We start from the raw sequence: 16,151 nt of genomic DNA on the forward strand, positions 1-16,151 counted from the left end.
ATGATGCAATTGTTACAGTACCTATAGGTTGTAAAGTATTTTTGGTAATTAAAGTTGCTATGTTAGTATATATAAATACTAGGGTTTTCCTATATTACCGTAAAGCTCCAAGACTTAAGAGGGGAGCAGGTTAATATACCACCAATGTCCTCTTATCCAATAGCTGTTGTACGACTGACTGGGAAAAGTCATTACAAGAGAACAGAGTAGCAATAGGAAGATGGTACTCTACTGTTGCAGGAACAATGAAATGCTTCCTACATTTAAAAGCTAAATGAGGAATTTCAGAAGATGTTTCAGTCACAGAATAAAGAGGATTCCTTTGCCGCAAGTAAGTCCTCTTCTGAAAAGCACTCTACTGCCAAGAAGAGAGCTGAGCTTATGCCATATGCAGCACCTTTGGCTGAGACCCATAGAGTTTGTTTTGGTTTCAATTTGTTTGAACATCGCAAAATACATAGTCGGAAGCATTAGAGAAGACTTGACTGCAGAATTCAGTAGGGTTTATTCTACAAATACTTTGAATCAATGCCAGTGATACAAGTTGTATGAATTTCCTTTAAAAATACAAGTCAGTATAAAAGATTCCAATTGGCATATAATGCAAGGTAGCGAATGATTCAGTTTCAAAATGGTTAAGGAATTGTCAGGTCACTTTTTTGACCATGCTACAAAAGTATTGAAATCAATGCTGTCAGGAGACAAAAAAGGAGAAAGGTATGTAAAGTATTTCAATTTGTAGGAGAGAGGGTGACTGCCTCCCTTACTTTAGGAGGGGCTTGCATCTTTTATTGCCAAAATATTTGAAAGAGCAATATGCGCAGTGCATAGCAGCCTAGCTCAAATTGTTCGTGGTCAGAACTGCTGCTTTCAGCATTTCTTCTCAACACATGTTTTATTAATCCATCACACATTTAGGTAGCAACAAGCTCCCTGGTATCCATGTAAACCTAAGGACCTGTGAAGAGGAACATATCCCTCCCTCAAACAATGATTGCAAGGCAAGGATTCCCCAGAGTGTACGGACAGTGTGCATATGCCCTGAAACTTACTAAACGTTTTGCCCAACAACATTTCCAGGAGTTGTTAATGCTGTTGCTTCAGCCTAAATGCCACTTAATTTGATGTTCAAAACCCTACCTTTGTAATGTTAAAACAGTGCAACTGCTTAAAAAAAAATTCAGTGCAATCTTGCTTAAGTTTATCATAGCTCCAGGGAACATTAGAATGCAACTATATCAATTTTCCTCATTCCTGGTCTGATGAAAGTTCTCCCACTGAGAAATGTACTACAGTTAAAAAAAAAGCCACTTAGATTTACTTTATTTTGGAGCATACTGCTCTCTTTGTGGCTATTTAAAAAGCGAGATGTATGACACTGATAGGTGTCCAATGTTAAAGACAACTATTGTGGGTCAATGTCTCCCTGATATGAGTCCATTAAAATCCAGTGGAATTAGAGCAGGGATGAATTAGGTTTACTTTAGTTTTAGTTCACGGAGAAGTAGGTTACTTTGTTTCTACACGGACAGTAGGACCATATACTACCAGAACACACACATTGCATTTTTAGCAAGATGGCTCCCCTACCTCTTCCCCTTACTACGCTTTTCACCATGTAAGGTTAGAAAAACTGTTCCTCTTACTAAACCCAGCAGTCTGTGTGGTAGCAGAACCGTATTAGTTACCACAGAGCAGATAACAAGCACCTATCTGCAAGGGCAGATTGAGGGAAGCTAGGTTAACAATGCATTATTAAATTTCTAAACCAGGCTTCGTCAGTGCAGACAGGGAGAGAAATTCTGATTGTACCAAAAACCTTATCAGACTATGCAACCCACAAAAAGTGCATACAATAAGCATGTAGCTTACATACTTTACTCAATGAGGAAAACCCTCCACCCCTTCAAAGGGAGTAGCGGTAGAGCATGGACACCATAGATAGATTCTGCTACTCTGTGTGTGTGTGTGTGTGTGTGTGTGTGTGTGTGTGTGTGTGTGTGTGTGTAAACACACACACATTTTGTCAGGATTAGGTGCCATCCCCTTACTGACAACATGCTGTAGGGTTTAAGTACCATTGCAATGCTCATCTGTCTCTCTCAGGTAAGCCATTCTGAAGGCTGATGAGTCAGTCTCCAATTTGAATGGCTGTCTGCTCTTAAATACGTACTGTCATTCTGAGTTGTTTCAGTGTATTAAATACATCCCAATTCTCCAACAGTCACATTTAACCCAAGTCAAAAACTCAGTAGCCCATACCATGGGCCTTGTTAATGATCAAAATGAAACAATGAAATACAGTGTGTCATTACTGCATCTACTAATATAGAACAGGTTTACTTTGTCTCCAAGTCAAATATTTAATACAAGACAGATAGGTTTTATGATCAACTCACAGTTTATGTATTTGGAACAAAGTATGGCACAGATTCCAGATACCTCAGGAGCTTGTGTATTCACACACTTTTCACTCTTTTGCAATGATTATCAATTCGCCAAAAATAGTGTAACAGTCAACAAGGAAGAGTGGAGAAAAACAGATTTAGGAGCAATCTCTCTCTTCTAAGAGGTGAAAGTAAGTGACTTTTCCTCTAGTTCTTTAGTAAGAAACTTTTATTTTAGAAAATGCATTCTCTCCTTCTCAAAACAGATGCCACCTTAAAAAAAAATGCAATAGCAACCCTTGCATTCAAAGGAAAACATGCAAACTTGATGGCTGAAAATATTCTGCATAAAAATCCAAGACACGAGGCAAAAGTGTGCCCTCCCCCACTCATGCCTTTAGGGACTCCAAACCATAAACAGCTTTCAGTGCAATGTCTGTTGCTTCCAGTTTGTGGGGAAACATATGGCCGAAGCTGGTCTTCTGACAGCTAATCTTGTCAGATGTTTGAAGCACAAACAGTCTCAGCTATATTTAAAATGTCATTGTTAACCTTTGTTTCAGTAAGTACAAACAGAATTCAATAAAATGCCAGAATCCAGTGAAGAAAAACATTACATTCTACCCTGTGCCATACACATTTTAAAAAAATTAGACAAACAGTTTCAGATTTTATTAATACACCCTTTTTAAAGTTTATTTCTGAAAGCAGCTCTTTATGCAAATCAAAAGCAGTTCCTGAGTAACTGCAGTAAACAGCATCTTAAATATGTTATTTTTTTTGCCTCTCAGCTCTTCTGTTTTGGTTCTTCCTCAATTTTTCCCTAGTTTCAAGTTTAATCACAGGTCTTTTTCCAAAAAATGTGCAAGTTCAGTTAGCAACATTTCCAGGAATCCACATATTGCAGATGTTCCTGCAATATCTAAGAACTGCACATTTGCCAGGTTGTGTTCCTACAGCTATTGCAGATTTCCCTCTCCAACCTTTATAGCAGGAGTCTTCACGTTTTCTTCAGCATACGTCGGGACTGCCACGTGTGGAACTTATTGTAGGCTGTCTGCAGCATCTCTTCTATGTGATTTATCAACTGAAAGATAAAACAAAGGGATCATCCCAGTATCTGAGAAACGTGTGCCCTTACTCTGCTCAAACATAAATGGGATTGATTGTTGTTTCTCTCAGTATGAGGAATCAGGAGTAACTCCTCTAAAGCCTAGGGAGTTGCATCAGGGTATGTGATGTGAGAGGGGAATTGGCTGCAAGTTTCAATTACAAAATGTCTCGAAGTCAAGTATGGGAGAGTATCAGTAAAGACAGTGGATATGCAGTTAGCTAGTTCAAGGGAAACTATGTGGACAACTTATGTTCAAGTGCTGTACTTAAAAGCACTTTCCATAGTCACTGGAAACTAGCTAAATAGGCCATTCATCCGGTCATTGAGAAATCAGACTATCAACTTGAAAGATAATAAAAGGAGAAAATTATTCCAAAATATAATACCCCTAACATCCTTTTCTCCATCAGCCATGTTTTTTTTTTTTGTTTTTTTTTGGGGGGGGGGGTGGGTAGAGAGATGATGATGAGAGAAATACACTTAAGAAAAATTAAGCATTATACGTGTAGTTAACGGAACAAATTAAAACCCCCCAAATACAGGAGACCAAAATCTGCCATCCTGTGATAAATATGAGTCAGTTATTTTTTTTAAAAGATCAATATGTGCACAAATAATTGAAATTGGAAAGAATACTTTTTCCTCTTACATTTGTGCTTAAATACTGTCTCCGAATTTTTTCTTGGAATGGACAGAGCTTTGTAACTTGAAATCTTTCCAAGTTACTCTTCATTTTCATAACCTGAAAGAGATCAACAGGAAAAAAGAGTACAAACTCCTTCACATGAACATTTTCTTGCTTTCAGCAAATTGCTCCTGCAAATTGAAATACCTTGAAGCTAGTACCTAGGATTACTGTAAATATGTACAGTTAAAGCAAATTGCTAGGAAGCACTTACTGTATTGAAAATGTGATAATCTTTTTGCTTTAAACAACTGGAAACAAGCACTAAATGGCTCTGCATTTTTCTTAAACTTAAGCTGTTTAACTGAGCATAATATGCTTTACACCTGTACTGTGGTAATTTCTACAGTATCTTTGTCAGCAACACCTCACATTTAACATTATTTATCTCTCTGCTTCAAGCCAACAGCACACTATGATTTTTTTTAAGTGTTGCAGTAGAAGGCCCAAGCCATCTGAATAGAAGTTTTTATTTCACACAGTAACCTACAGTGGCAGAGCTAGAATCCTATGCTTTGTTTCCGATTCTTAACCCCATGCTCTAACCTTTTTGAAGTGCAGTTATACTCTGCAAGGTGACTAGAATGGCACAATGATTCTGTGGATGTGTGTGAGATTCTATACTAAACTTGCTCTGTTTAGACAAGTTCTCTCCTGCCTACCACTGTTATCTTGATTTTGAGATCCAAGGTTGATTGTATGTTCTTTCCAGTTCTCATTACCAGTAATCAGTCATTACCAGTAATCAGGATTCTACAATTGGAATATAGGTAATACGACAATTTCTGAGCCACAAGTATTCAGCCCCTTCTTCTGTACTGTAGTTAACAGGACAGCAAAAAACAGTTTTAGGCAATAGCATTGGCAGATCACACTCCAATTATGCAGAGTGAGCAGATCTGCTGAGTTAATTATGCTGTTTTTACATAGTGCCTTCTGTCCATAATCATTTCAAGAGTGAAAGGACAATCATCATGTAGAGTTATATACACCACATGATTGATAATGTGATACTACAGCTTGAATAAAAATACTTTCAATGGTCTCATTACAGAACATACACCGTTACAAGACACACTGACATTTATACTGGCAAGTTTATACCATCAATCCCTCTTACCTTTTCTTCTAGGAATGGTGTATTAACAGGAAAGCAGGACCAGAAGTGTCGCAGTAGCTCCCCAACTGCCACATACAAGTGTTTCAGTTCAGACTGAACATCATTTGGCACCATCTCTGCAACAGGAAAAGAAATTTTCTAAAAGGCATGTCACTTAATTTATGTAACGTGTAAGTAAAATAAGAGCTGGCTAATACATAAAGAAAGATGTTTGATACCTGTAACAGGAGCAGTCTAGGGCTCAAACAACTGTATTGTGCCAGTCCACAAGCAGAGAGTCAATTACACTATTTCTTTATAGTCTACAAGTCTCTTAAAAAAGATGCTCTAGGGCTCATTTAAAGTTAACAGTGTTTATTAAATGTATCCCCTTGGAGGTAACAGGACCCGAAGAACCACCCAGAGAGGTTAGGAACACTGGACCTTAACCTGCTACTACATCCTCCTACTACATCCTCCATTTTCCTCCCGGGGACTCTCACCCTCAGCCCCCACTGAGCACTTCCCCAACCTGAAGTGTGCAACACTATCACAATCCACTCATTGTGGAGCAGAAGCAGCACAATCAGTTTGGATCCTACTGACTCACATAATCAGGGTCCTTCCCTCCTCATGACATACAGGGGTAGGGGCAAGATCACGGTGGCAGAGAGGGTAGAGAGGAGAAAAATACTGCCCTTGCTCCTGCATGAGGATGGCCTGGCCTGCTCCCTTGGGGAGGTTCGTGCCATTGCAGTGTGGGTACTAACTGCACGGAGTCCTTGTGCTTCCAAAATGCCAGGCCTCAGACTCCCATGCGGGGCCGTGAGGGGAAAGATCTTTGAGCTGTCTCCCCTGTGCCCCTTACACACCTACGTAGGGCTAGGTATAGTTGAGCCCAAGTCTCTAAGGTCTCTGTCTTCACTGCTAAAAAAGGCTCCGTCTTTTACTTGAGGGTAACTACTGTGTCTGAGCTAGTCCTGGGTAAAAAACAGCTTTTTTTCCCGCAGTGAAGCCAGGCCCTGAAACCATTCCTGGCCAGAGTTCATCTCACCCTCTGCTTTTTCACACACATGCTGCTCTCTCCTGGCTTCTCACAGGCAGGCAGCAATTTATTCAGTCTGGTTCAATTCAATACCTAATTGCAGCTCTCCAGAGCAGTCACCCAGTCCTTCCCCATGCCAAAGCGTACTGCAAAGAAGTATCGTGCAGCAGAACCACAAAAGGGTAATAGCTGTGATCAAGTAATACAAACTCACAGTAACCTGAACTCGACGGTCTCAGCAGAACTCCAAACAGAGGCCACAAACAATGCCGCTGTTTGAGTTTATTTCATTAAGGAGCTTGCAACTCAGCATGGCCTCATTATAAACCTGGCCCCCAATACTATTTGCAGGTACTTGTAAGCTTTGACCTATGCATTACCCCAACACCAGAATTGAGCACTTTAGCTCTCTATAATACCCCCAAGGTCTTACTACACCTTGCATTTTGGGCGGATCCATCCTATGTAGCAACTTACTATGCCTGCTTAATTTGTATTCACTTCTACCCTTTCTGCATTCTTGAGGGTAGAACTTGTGGCCTGCTGAATAAGGTATTATTTTTTTTAAGAGTGGAGTTGGGGTTGCAGAAGTGGGGTAGAATACAAAACAAAACCTGACAGCATGGGAGGGAAAACCCTGTCCTTTCCCACCTTTTATTGACCCCTTTTCATCCATTCTGAAGTGCACTCTACACTTTCCCTTGTGGTACCTGACTGTGGCTACTTCTGCCCTTGTTTCTGTGATGCTTCCTGTCAGTTAGCAGGGAAGTAAGAGTGCAAACTGGGCCTTACAGGGACTCAGCTTAGTCGCTGCAAGGCTGAAGAGGCTGGAGCTCAAGGAGGTATAAGCAGGATCGGTTGAAAGGGGAAGAACTAAGTGGACATATAGGGCCTGTGTAGAACAGTTATGCCTCTGTAATCCATAAGAAAAATTAACATTGAGCAATTATTTCATAGAGACAAGGTGGATGATGTAATATCTCTTTTGGTGAGAGACGAGCTTTTTGAGCCACACACAGTTCTTCAAAAGATACTCCGAGCATCACAGCTAAGTCCATTTAGCTGTGACACTCGGAGTAACTTTCAAGCCACACACAGCTCTTCTTCAGGTCTCGGAAAGCTCATCTCTCTCAACTGGTCCAATAAAAGATATCCCCTCACCCACCTTATCTCTCGAATATCTTGGGATTGGCACAGCTACAACTACACTGCATACAATTATTTCACAGACAGATTTGGTTACAAAATCTGTTTCCAAATAAAATCTACAGCTTGCTCCCCTAGCATAAATGAAGCTTTATTTTGTAAATGGCAGAGAAAATGTAAGAGCCAAGAAGCTACCCCTCTGCTTTTACACTGTGGCATACCTTCCAAGGCCAGGGAGTGTTGAGTTTAGCCCTTAACTCAAGGCTTCAGAGCTTTCATTTGTGTACATCTGGCAGCTGGACTGCTGCTGCTACCTCTTATCTTTTGTGATTCCTCATTTCTACCACTGCAGAAAGCCAGCAGGAGGAGAAAGAAGGGGGAGGAGAAGCCTACACAAAGCAGGTGTAGAGATGAAAGCACCTAAGCGTGAGCAGAGATATTGGAGGAGAAAGTAGGCTTACTGGCTGTCCTCAACTCAACAGAATGGCCACTTGGGTTTCACCCTATCTGCTCAAAATGGTGGCAACAGGTTGGAAGCAGCTAGACAGGGCCTTTAGTGGAGGAGTAATAAATGGTTTTACCTTTTAAATAACTTAATATTCTGAGAGTCAGTCTGGCTTTGTTTGCTCCTAGCTAACTTAAATTCCATTTACCTCTGCACCAGAGCCACCACTGCTTCCCTATCGGGCAGACTGGATTGCTAGTTTCTCTCAGAATTTTTCCTTTGTCCTTTTTCCTTTCCTTCCGCCTGATAACTTCTATACTTTGCAAGGAGTATTTTCAATGAATGTCTCTGCATTTGCTTTGTCAGTATAACCTGTTGTATCCAAAAATTTAAAAAGCCAGGGCACGCCACCTTGCTGTTGGTGTAGCCTATACGGCTACAAGATAACTTACTATGCGAAAACTTACGGTTTATGGCTTGCTGTGTCCCACCCTGCATAAGGGCTCCTCCAGGTGACAGGGCTGTGATGGTGCTAGTAGCAGCACCACTTGAAAGAACCTGAGGAAAAAAAAACCCCCAAAGCCCTTTCATATCGTTTTCCCCAGTGACTCGCTTTAAAACATTCTGGACAAAGTCTTAAAGAAAAGCGTGAACTGCACTGGCCCAGACATATCCATCCGGACGTACGTTAGTGATCTTAAGATTGAAATAATTTTGAATTTTGCAAGTATAAAAGTCATCTCCCCATTGATGGGATAGGGAACTGGACATGTAGTTCTACTAAGCATTAACTCATGTTGCCTTTGGAAGTTCCAGAAACCATGATGGGAACCCAGACAGCACCTGTCCACCAGTATTGTTCTCTACTTGATGTCTATGGTGGGGGTTCTTAACATGCACATGATATTGCCGAACTAGTGCATGTATTGGATGTAAGTCAAGATCATTCAAACTTTTAATAAGGCAATATGACAAGTGAAGGAAAATTTTCATTGGTCCTCATGACTTTACTAGAACTGTGATGCACAAACATTGTGGTAATTTAATAAGGGCCAAAAGTAAATTTTCTGAGTGCAAAGGAAGTTACGAGAACCAGCTGCCCCAGTCAACCTGAGGGCACAGCACACATGCAGCCATTTGGCAACCTCGGAGAGGTAGTAGCACCGGTGTCCTACAGATCCACTTAGTCACAAACCCACTGGCTGTGACCTTGTATTGCCATCAAACCTTCCCCACCCCTCCCTGTGCCTGAGGTAAGGGCCGCCAGAGATAGCTCCACCTTCACGTTGTGGAGCTAAGTCCCCATGTGTGGCTTTCTGTTGTACCCTGTGCAGTACAGCAATGCTGATTCCACCACATTTGGAGCTTCCTCGCAGGTATGAGAGGGCTATAGGATTTGCCGATCACTACCAGCAAATATGGTAGTTACTTGTCTTAATATTACAACTTCAGAGAAGAGCTGAAGTGGTATGGCTAAAACACTGCTCTGCAACTTATTAAGTGTTGTTCTGATGGAAGACTTCACTTCTAAAATAGTTTCCAACTTTACACAACTTAATCGGAAAAGTATCAGGCTCATCTTGAGGGACAAAACTCTGTAAGTACCAGAATTCTAGTAAGTCAAGAAATATCTAGACAAAGCTAATTTGACACTAACTTCCCAGTATTAAGGAGGGAGTTTTACTTTTTTGTATTTAAATTAAAATGAATTTTTCCTACCTGAGTTAGTCTGGGTATGTAGGCTTCCATTTCTTGTCTAATACTATGAAAAGAATTAATAATATCCTGACTGGTTGCATATTGCTGTGATTGAATTGGAGTTGGACCATGATAATACCTATGGGAAGAGAAAGGGAAAAAAAACAAACCAAAACACAAGGTAACTTAATTCTCAGTAGATTAAGATTTATGTAGCAGTCGCACCTCTCAGATTTTAGGTGCTGTACAAACTTGGCTTTTGGCCTCTATTAAAAATTAAATAAATCAATAAATCCAGTGGTCTGACTGGAAATGTAAAACAATTAAAACTTAACTGTAAGCTTCCAAATTCCACCTACAACCTAATTTTCTCCCATACGTGACAGCAAAATGAGAAGGGACATGCCATTCTTGATTTTTTTGTTATGCAGATCTTAGGGCAGGTCTACACTTAAAATGCTGCATCGGCACAGCTGCAGAGCTCTCCTGTCAGCCAAGTTAATCCACCTCTGAGACGCAGTAGCTTTATTGACAGGAGAAGCTCTCCCATTGACAAAGCGCTGTCTAAGGGGGGCGGGGTGGGGGGATAAGGCTGGTATGACTATCACTCGGGGGTATGGATTTTTCACACCTGAGTGATGTAGTTATACCAACATAGGTCTGTAGCGTAGAGCTGGCCTTCATGTCATCACCCCTTTTATGCTTTGCTCAGCACTGGCACTACTGTCACTTAAACTGACAGACTCCAGATGAGTGGGGCAAGTCCCACCTCTCAGGACTAGTATTTGACAAACACCACTACACCATTGGTTCACATTTGGAAGGTTCTCTTTGTATCTCTTGTCCTGACAGTTGCAATGTTTTTCAAACTGAAAGCTTAGGTTCTGGAAGACAAAAGGGCAGCCCATCACAAAAGTAGTGAATCAAACCACTGAGAGTTGTCCCAAGTCAACACCCAAGTACAATCTGTGTCTGTGCAGAGAGTGCAAATATTTCCAAATACATCATACCAACAGAAATGCTTATAAGATATCTCAAACTAAATTAATAAGGTACATTTGTTAGATTTTCATACTCAGACTAAAATTATGGATCTCTTCTAGTAATCATTTGTAATAGGCTTACTAAATTCAAAAGTCGATATGAATTAAAGATACAGTTTTGAAAATGGTAACTAAAATTTGTTTAAACAAGGTTTCAGATTAATTAAATTTTAATTTAGAAGCATTCAAACACAAAGCAGATTAGCATATTAGGGGCAGATTGATTCTGAATAGATCATAAAGAGATTTATATTAGTTTTAATATGCTGAAACATCCAAAGAACTGCAGTTTTCTTTTATCCGTTGAACTTACCGATCAGATTTCTTTAGGTTTAGTGCAATAGTTTTAATGCTATTATTCTTTCCTAAATCTTCATATTCAATAGCCTCCTGTAGCTTCACCTGCAATATAATAAGAGACCATAAAAACTAAATTACTTATGATATAGTTGCACATACACAGACTGTGCTTTTTTCCTTGTCATAGTTTCCTGGTAAGAGAACGGAAAAAGCCAAGATAAATGAAAAAAGCCCACGTGGCTCAGATCCTCTGCTCTGGCAGTGCATTACCAGCGTAGGTTGGGAGGAGAGGTGTATAGGTGGCTCTGGTTGTCTAGCTCAGTTTTCAGTGACACTGGCTGTGAAGACCACAAGATCCCTATACTATTTGCCATGGCAAAGGGGGACCTCCTTTCTCTCATCACAGCCCAACTGGAAACAGCAAAAGGAAGGAGGAGGATGGCGGCCTAAGAGCTGCCATATTTTCTCTATACCACAAGTGGATTACCCCCATATAAATGCGTCTTCCTTCCATGGCAGGCTGTTGGCCCAGTGATTAAGATTCCCTCAGCAGCGCAGCACGAAGTGGCCACATGCTGTGCTATGATCTCAGCCAAATCTCAAAGACCTTTACACAAACAGACAGGCCTAATTTTACAAATGACTAGCATTCCTGGGTATCCAACCTAACATCTTAAAGGATCCAGGTCTTCAGAGAGCAAGTACTCAGCACTTTTGGAAAGTCAGATCCCTTTAAGGATCTGAAACTGGGCACTCAGAACTTAAGACACTCAATACCACTGGTTTCAGAGCAGCAGCCGTGTTAGTCTGTATTGACAAAAAGAAAAGGAGCACTTGTGGCACCTTAGAGACTAACAAATTTATTTGAGCATAAGCTTTCGTGAGCTACAGTGTTGTTAGTCTCTAAGGTGCCACAAGTACTCCTTTTCTTTTTGTCAATACCACTGGTCAGTTCTGAAAATGTAAGACAATTATAATTGGAGTCAATGCTTGGTGAGGGCTTCAAAATTGGGCTGAGTGTTTAAATGCACTGGAAGTTACGTGGTGGTAAATCCAATCGTAAAATTATTTCTACTATTTTTAAACTAAAAAGCACAGAAGCCAACTAAAATGTTTAAAAATTCCAAAATCATTGTCTTGTTAAACAAATTTTTAAATAGCATTTGAGAAATTTTAATAAAAGCAGAAACTTGTCGAAGAACCTAGTGTCTGCCAGTTTTGAAGGAAGTTACAGTAAAACTCACTCTATGAATATATGAACAGGAAAAACACGACCAAAGCCATATTTAGGTAAATACTCTACTGAAATCCCATGGGCAGAGCTCCCTGCCACCTTCCCTTTTTTAAAAAACATGTTCACATGCTTGTTTTAGTACTAATGGCCTTTACTACTTTTTCTGCAGATCCTGGCCTGGATTTTTTTTTATAATCAGAGCCACCTCATTTTAAAAAAAAAGTGCACACATACATAAACAACCCTTTGTAGTCCCTGTTTATGTGCATATGTTACTTTAATACAAGAGGAAGGAACAGAGTTAATGTTTTTAGTGCAGGAATTTAACCCTAGAGCCAGTGCAGATATGTAGCTAAATAAGGTGTTCATTTGTGGCAGAAAATATTAAGGATCATTAACAGTAGTATACTTAAATATGATACAATGAAAATTAAGTGAAAACTGCTTTGGAGATCTCTTGCTTTCTTCATTCATTAAGTGTAGAGAGATTTTCCTTTAGTCCTGCTCTGTTGTTCATTCCCACTGAAAACTGCACCATATAGTGAAGTCAGAGCTAGTGACTGCCACAAAAGCTACAATGGGTATTTTCTACAAATTGTTTGTTACTTGTGTAGATTTCAAGTAACTTTTGGGGGTTGGGGGAAGCGTATGTGCAAAGGTTAAAAGTCAGTGAAGTTTTCCCCCTTAGCTTTTTGGATTGCAGTATGCAGTCATTCAAAACATTCTATTTTCTTTGCAATTTTTACATAATTCCAGTATCCTGAACACAGCAGCTCTGTGGAAAAATTCTAAGAGAAACACTATAGTTGCCTCATTTTTGTGCACCAATAATCAATCAAATTTGAAACTCACTTTCAGTTGAGCACTATGATTCTGATGCAAGGTCAACCCTTTTAGCTTAAGTATCAAATTAGCATTCTGTTTACTAATAAGTAGTAAGTGTGCATTCCTTCCCCAATGTATTCAATATATTAATTCCATGCAGTGGTTGCAACTACTAATATCTTAATTCTTTGCCTGGATGTTCTCCTAAAGGTGCTCAGGCACTTACAGTGGTAATGCATAAATACAACCACACACAATGAACAGAACATGCCTTTTAAGATCCATTAGAAAGGTATGGGGGAAAATGTCAATATTTACTCAGTGAAAGAAAAAAAAAAAACAGGAAGATTGTATTATCAATTAAAGTTATTTGCATTTAAATAAATGAAGAGCTCTGTGTCAACAGCATGTTCATCTTAAGGCTGTTGTATTTAATACTTTATTCATATCATTCTTCATACTTTTAAGCAGATGATGCTTTATGCAGCTGTTCGCAGTATTATACGTCAATTGGAATTGCAGTGGAAAACTCACTTTGTTCATACCTTTTTTATTGGTGTCTGAAAGAAATCTGAATCCCGGGAGTTTCCATCCATACTGCTGGTCTCACTGTAGTGATCATTTTGTGCTTCTCTTAAAATAAAAGACAGTATTAAAAGGAAGCGAACAATAAGTCATCTTGTGGGAGACTGACATTTAGACTGAGGACATGTAGTAGGTTAATCTTTATTTCTTTCAAAAAGGTCTGCACTTAAATGCTGGACCCCTGGGTGTCACTCTAAAAAGGGTCAGTATTTTGTGGACGACGGGCAATGGGGATAATATTCCTCATCTCTGCACAAAGAAAAAAATAGTGTACTCTTGACATAGACAGGGAGGTAACAGGACCATACTGCAGTGAAGAAGTCCTCCTGCCAACTAAAACTTTAGTCACACATGTGGTGTGTTACTGTTAATGCATTTACATCACATCATTTCCATGTCAGTGTTGGCACACAGGACAGAAACTACTCTCTTTTAGTCCTCTGTTATTTGCTGCTGCTTCCATCTGCTCTATGGTGTTGAGATCTACTGTTCTGTCCTCCCTGTTAAGGGTTTTTCTTAGTGTCTCTTGGACGCCCTTGTTTCCTCATACCAGTTAGTTTCTACTTAACATCTTCATGTGGGAATCCATGTTAGTTTCCGGAGTACAGCTACTCCTTCTGATTCTGGTGGAGATGAGTGGCTGGTGGCTGATTTCTCACATCTCTTCGCTGGTAAATACGTATTTCCAACCAATGCCCAGGATCTGTCATAGGCACTTATTTTCAAAGGGGTCTAGTTTTCTGTCTAACATTTTGATAGATCTCCAGTTCGAGGCCATTTGATAGCACTGAGATTACGTTTGAATTGAAAATTTTCAATTTTGTTCTGAGTATCTTAGCTTTCCATACGTTAAGTTGAATAAATGCTCTGGATGCCTTTCCTATCCTTGATGTCACTTCCTTCTTGAGGTCTCTGTTGGCCATGATGGTGCTGCCCAAGTAGGTGAACTATTCTACTTTCTCGATGTTTTTGTCTTCAAATGTGGTGTTACTGCTTGATGTCTGGGTTTCCAGGATGTTTATTTTAGCAGATGTCTGTTCTGAGTTCTGCCTGGCATGCTGTATTTGCCAGGTTGTCTTTATTTTTAACTTTTCAGGGGTGGTGTTCAGTGCAGGAAAATCTCTGCTTTCTAGGTATTTGCCATCTATCCATGCTATACCAGTATTTGTATTGCTAATATACTACTTTGTTATCCAGTCTATGACCATGCCCAACAACAGCAGTGATAAAATGCAGCCCTCATTTCATGCCACTCTCCACATTAAACCACTCTTGTGTGGTTGTTCCCCCCCCTTAAAACACTTCTGATCTCTGCACATGGCCTTGATGATATGGCCAACTTTAGCTGGGATGCTATAGAACTGAAGAATATTCACTAGGTATGTCTGTGAAGGCTGTCAAATGCCTTTTGAAAATCAGTGAAATAGGTAAGGGGGGCAGCTTGCCATTCTATACACTCTTCTATGAGGGTGCTTAGTGAGAATATCTGCTCTACACAGGCTCTCTTGCGCCTCAATCCTGTTTTTCTCTAAGCTTTGCATCCACTGCCTGCATCATCGTCTTTAGTATCACACTGAAGAAGTCTTGCCCAACATCATACTGTCACCTCCACACAAACTTGTCTGGAGTGTGGGAGTGCTGGGCGTGCTACGTTCACAGTATGAGTGTTGCTATTCTCCCTCTAATTGGCACTCTGATTCTGATTGCTGCTGTGCACATACAATAGGGAGTACTCCCACACAGGACGGGCAAGTAAAGGTGCCTTAATCTCCAGACTGTGCATTTTGTAGAAAGGAGCAATATAAGTTTTGGGGGATGGAATGTTTCCTATCAGAAAGGCTTATTAAGGTAATGTATTCTATTTAAATGAAAACACAAATACATCATATGAGCAAATAAAGAAGCACTAAGGGGAAAATGTGTCTCCTAAAGAATAGACTGGATAAGTTGACTATAGTTGGCTGAGTTTTGCAGGACTCAGAAGGAGAAGGAATCCTTCCTGGGCTACACAGCAGACACTACTGCAACAGAACTGTAACGCAGCCACCTCGTGGATCTGCATTAGTAAACCCAGTTGCCCTGGCTCTTCTGTCCCCTCCTCCTGAACACAGCAGTATAGGAAGTCCCTACAGAGCTATGTTCAATGTGCAGGTGGCATGAACTCCATGTGATGTCCTTGCATCTAATCAATCTATCCCTCTGCATGGCAAAAACTGGACCAATTTCACTGCACTCATGGCCTTCTAGGCCTTAATTTGGGCTATCGTTTGGATGAGGTTGTCAGTTGTCAAATATTCTTTAAGGCAAATCAGTCAAGGCACTTTTTTTAAATAAAACATGAAAAAAATCCATGTTTGAGATACAGTACAGAAGAGGAATATATGAAGGTATTTCCAGACGGCCACATTTTACGCCACCTTGTGCAAAAATAACATCTTTAATTTTGGTGGTTGGTATGGCCTTATACACTGAAAGGGATTTTAAAAGTAAAAATGGAATCCACACTATCAGATTTGTTTTTAGATCATAATATTCCACAGGCTTC

At 40.1% G+C, this 16,151-nt stretch overlaps 1 protein-coding gene across 1 annotated transcript in view; it reads right to left on the minus strand.

Annotated features, from left to right (window-relative positions):
• Positions 1-486: 486 nt before the first annotated feature.
• The window catches only part of GTF2H1 (general transcription factor IIH subunit 1), a 35,918-nt gene continuing 20,253 nt past the window's right edge, over positions 487-16,151 (minus strand). The window contains exons 9-15 of the mRNA XM_077818314.1: positions 13,567-13,654; positions 10,976-11,064; positions 9,641-9,758; positions 8,389-8,479; positions 5,307-5,422; positions 4,151-4,243; positions 487-3,474 (exon numbers count right to left, since the gene is read on the minus strand). Of these exons, the coding sequence (XP_077674440.1) occupies positions 3,388-3,474; positions 4,151-4,243; positions 5,307-5,422; positions 8,389-8,479; positions 9,641-9,758; positions 10,976-11,064; positions 13,567-13,654 (682 nt within the window). The 3' untranslated portion in view covers positions 487-3,387. The remainder of the gene's footprint in view (positions 3,475-4,150; positions 4,244-5,306; positions 5,423-8,388; positions 8,480-9,640; positions 9,759-10,975; positions 11,065-13,566; positions 13,655-16,151) is intronic.

This window comes from Eretmochelys imbricata, chromosome 6, assembly GCF_965152235.1.
Source record: "Eretmochelys imbricata isolate rEreImb1 chromosome 6, rEreImb1.hap1, whole genome shotgun sequence".
NCBI lineage: Eukaryota > Metazoa > Chordata > Testudines > Cheloniidae > Eretmochelys > Eretmochelys imbricata.